Source organism: Priapulus caudatus, unplaced genomic scaffold, assembly GCF_000485595.1.
Source record: "Priapulus caudatus unplaced genomic scaffold, Priapulus_caudatus-5.0.1 Scaffold465, whole genome shotgun sequence".
In the NCBI taxonomy this organism is placed as follows: domain Eukaryota; kingdom Metazoa; phylum Priapulida; class Priapulimorpha; order Priapulimorphida; family Priapulidae; genus Priapulus; species Priapulus caudatus.
In genome coordinates, this window is record NW_014577526.1 from 112,110 (window position 1) to 115,593 (window position 3,484).

The window sequence follows — 3,484 nt, forward strand, 5'->3', positions numbered from 1 at the left end:
TATATCTTAAATATATCTTGACATAAAGTAATCGACTTCTATACATGCTGAATTGTGCACACACGGACCCCAGATTGGTCGTCTTACTGACGAATTACCTAACAACGCAGTTTTACCGTCGCCACACACATCACCGACTACAGTGGCGCCGCCTAGGTGACCATACTCCGTGCTGAAATGATTAGCAGACATCGTTGGTGACCAACGTCGCTTTCCCAACGCAAATAATTAATTAACTAAGCTACAACGATAAATTTTAACGCTATGACTATATGATCGAATTACATAACCCCCTCCCCCGAATCGCCGATGACGGGCGCACACACGCGGGTGTGGTTGCACGCACGCGTGCGCGTGTATTACATGCGTAAATTCAAATATTGTGCTACGGGGGTTGAAAAAGTTTCGGCTGAAATACGGCCATTTACCTGCAAAAGTTTTCCCATGCTTGACTGGTCGTGGGCGATACCATCGGCGAGAGGGGAGTAAGAAAGTGAGAAAGGAAACGAAACGGAAAAAGGGAGTATATATAGGCCTATTATATATAAATAATTATAACGTATGAGAATTACGTACAAGAATCACGTATATGAATTACGTACAAGAATTACTGAATATAAAGTTGCTCATAATGCATTATGCAATATACTGTTTGTATACGCGTGTGTTCGCGTGCGTGCGCGCGTGTGTATGTATACTTGTTTTTTGATAAAGGAACATTAATTAATTCCATAACATGTTGCTAACTGTTCAAAGAAAAGCAATATATTTATTAATAAATAATTATTATTTATTAATAAAGTCTTATTATTACATATTGCATCCCGTTAGAGAACACGTGGACGCGTTACTATGCCATGTATATACAGATATACAAAATATATGACCAACATTCGTTTAAAAAACAAGGTATTTTATTATTTTACCTATTTTGCTCGCGTAGTAAGATAGCTATATCATAGCCTTATCACAACTGTAACATTACATATCACGATGAACAACTGAACGATGTCTATATCATTATGGTGACCTCTAGCTATCTCTGCAAGCCGACCATCGATCTCCGAATAACAAAAAACAGCATTGATGCAACACGACACAATAATAAAAATATAACACAATAGCGTAACCAGAATGCGATGTCTTGCTACGAACGCAAATGGCACCATAGACAATTAAAGAGTAAATTTTAAATATACGCTTTATTTATTCATCTATATATTTTGCTGATTATTAGGCGATGGTCCATCACCGGTGCTATCTCTGCACATGTAGCGCATGCACTACTCGCCGTACCTTCATCTCTGATCGCTTCAGCGAGTAGTCGTAGCCTCTGAAGTGATACCAGGTGATGCCCTTTTGATGGAAGCTATTCGCACCAAGGAGATAAAGTCCGTTCAAGTTGGCATGTTGGCAGTCTCTGTACCACCACGCACCCACGTTCACTTGCGCACAGTGCGCCCCCGTGTGGATGTCATTGTCAACATCGGGCGTTGAGAATCGCATACGGTTGTGAAAGCTCAGAGAGTCGCCTGAATAAATAGAGAGACCATGACGATGGCACTGCAGTCCATCAATTGTACGTTTCTTTCGGTTCTTTTCGGTCTGTTTAATTTTATTGCTTTCCTAATGTTGCGGTCGTACTTACCATTGAGTTACACCGATTATATCGTTAACTAAACGCGAAATAAAAAAATGCGAAGAAAAAAGAGTGCGAAATATACTGACCGGCATTTCCGGAGTACATCCCGACGAGAATTCTGTAACCATCTTCCTCTGACGTAACTTTAAAATCATCATAGATGGCGTGGCGGGTGATGCCTTCCGCATCTTCCAAATCGATGCGTAGTTGCACGGGACCTTGATGTGTAAGGTCATGCAGCTTCTTCAATCCTGCGTAGAAATAATACGCGGTACACTGACGCATGTACGCTAAACCGCATTAACGCACGCTCGCGCATACAAGCATGCACGCACGCGTGCACATGCGAAGACGCGGGTATACACGCACGCACTTACGCGCGTGTCAAAGACAGACGTACGCATACACGCATGCACGTACCCACGCATTCACGCATGCACGTACCCACGCATTCACGCACGCACACACGTACGCACGTTCATGGGCCCGCGAGCGAAGGCGTGGTACATGCACTCACGCACAAATACATGCATCCACACGCACCGACTCTCCCAAGCTTGTAGAAACCAACCACGCGTTTCTAACCCACGCAAAACGTCTCGCTTAGTGAAGCGAAGAGTGCGTGTGTCTGCCCCGGGTGTATAGATTAGCCACGCGCAAACAATTTCCCATAGCTCCAAGACACTTGTTGGTTGTCACCGACGTACAGTGTGCGCACGTACCTAACCAGTATTCGCCTTTCAATTCACCGAATCCGTACTTGTAGGCGCTCCAGCCCCGGTAGAAGTCGACGGAACCATCGAAGCGTTTCTGGAAGATCTGGAAAATAACCGGGAAAACGATTCGTTCGAAACCATTTTCGCGTTACCCTGCGGTCAACACGAGTTATCGTCATGCCACACTCATCACTGCCGTCGTCCATCGCTCACTAAACAGCGACGATATATGTTTAAACATTCGCGTAGCACGACCACACCGCAGGCAGCCTCAGTGAGCAGATCAAAGCTGAGGAATCAGACCCTGAGAGAAGTCACTGACCGTCCATCCGCCGCCGTCTGTCTCCATATCACAGAACGCTTCAAACGGTAGCTCTGAGTATTCGGGGTATATCGTGTAGATTCCGCTCTTCCTCTCACCAATGTATCGCAATTCACCGCAATCCGTTGTGTAGCCTGAAACGTAAGAACGCACGTCGCAGATATGTGTGTGTGTGTGTGTGTGTGTGTGTGTGTGTGTGTGTGTGTGTGTGTGTGACGTGTGCGTATGTCGTGTGTGTGTGTGCTGTGTGTGTGTGTGTGTGTGTGTGTGGCGTGTGTGTGAGCTGCAGTGTGTGCTGGTGTGTGGTGTGGTGGTGTGTGTGTGTCGTGTGTGTGGTGTATGTGGTGGTGGTGTGTGTGATGTGTGTAGTGTGTTGTGTGGACTGTGTGCGTGAGTGTGTGCTGTGTGTGAGTGTGGCATCGTCGCGCGTCGCGCAGTGCGCGTCGGAGCTCGGTGCGTGTTCGCAGGCGCAGCGCCGATCGCTGTGTGTGTTGCGTGTGCGGGTGTGGCCGTGTGCGTGTCGCGCGCGCGGGGCGCGCGTGTGTGGTGTGTGTGTGAGAGAGAGAGAGAGAGAGAGTGTGTGTGGTGTGTGTGTGTGTGTTGTGTGCGTGTGCGTCGTCGCGTGCGTGTCGGGTGTGTGCCGTGCGTGTGTGTGTGTGTGTGTGATCGTGGGTGTGTCGTGGTGGAGTGTGTGTTGTGTGTGTGTCGTGTGTCGGTGGAGATGTCGGTGTGTGTGTGTGTGATGCGTCTGTGTGTGCGTGAAGTGTGTGTGTGTCGTGTGACCGTAGATGCAGCCGTGACGCC

At 47.5% G+C, this 3,484-nt stretch overlaps 1 protein-coding gene across 1 annotated transcript in view; it reads right to left on the minus strand.

The window, feature by feature from the left end:
- Positions 1-743: 743 nt before the first annotated feature.
- Positions 744-3,484, minus strand: part of LOC106810707 (fibrinogen C domain-containing protein 1-like) — a 5,578-nt gene continuing 2,837 nt past the window's right edge. The window contains exons 3-6 of the mRNA XM_014814141.1: positions 2,681-2,814; positions 2,365-2,461; positions 1,729-1,893; positions 744-1,532 (exon numbers count right to left, since the gene is read on the minus strand). Coding sequence (XP_014669627.1) covers positions 1,258-1,532; positions 1,729-1,893; positions 2,365-2,461; positions 2,681-2,814 — 671 coding nt within the window. The 3' untranslated portion in view covers positions 744-1,257. The remainder of the gene's footprint in view (positions 1,533-1,728; positions 1,894-2,364; positions 2,462-2,680; positions 2,815-3,484) is intronic.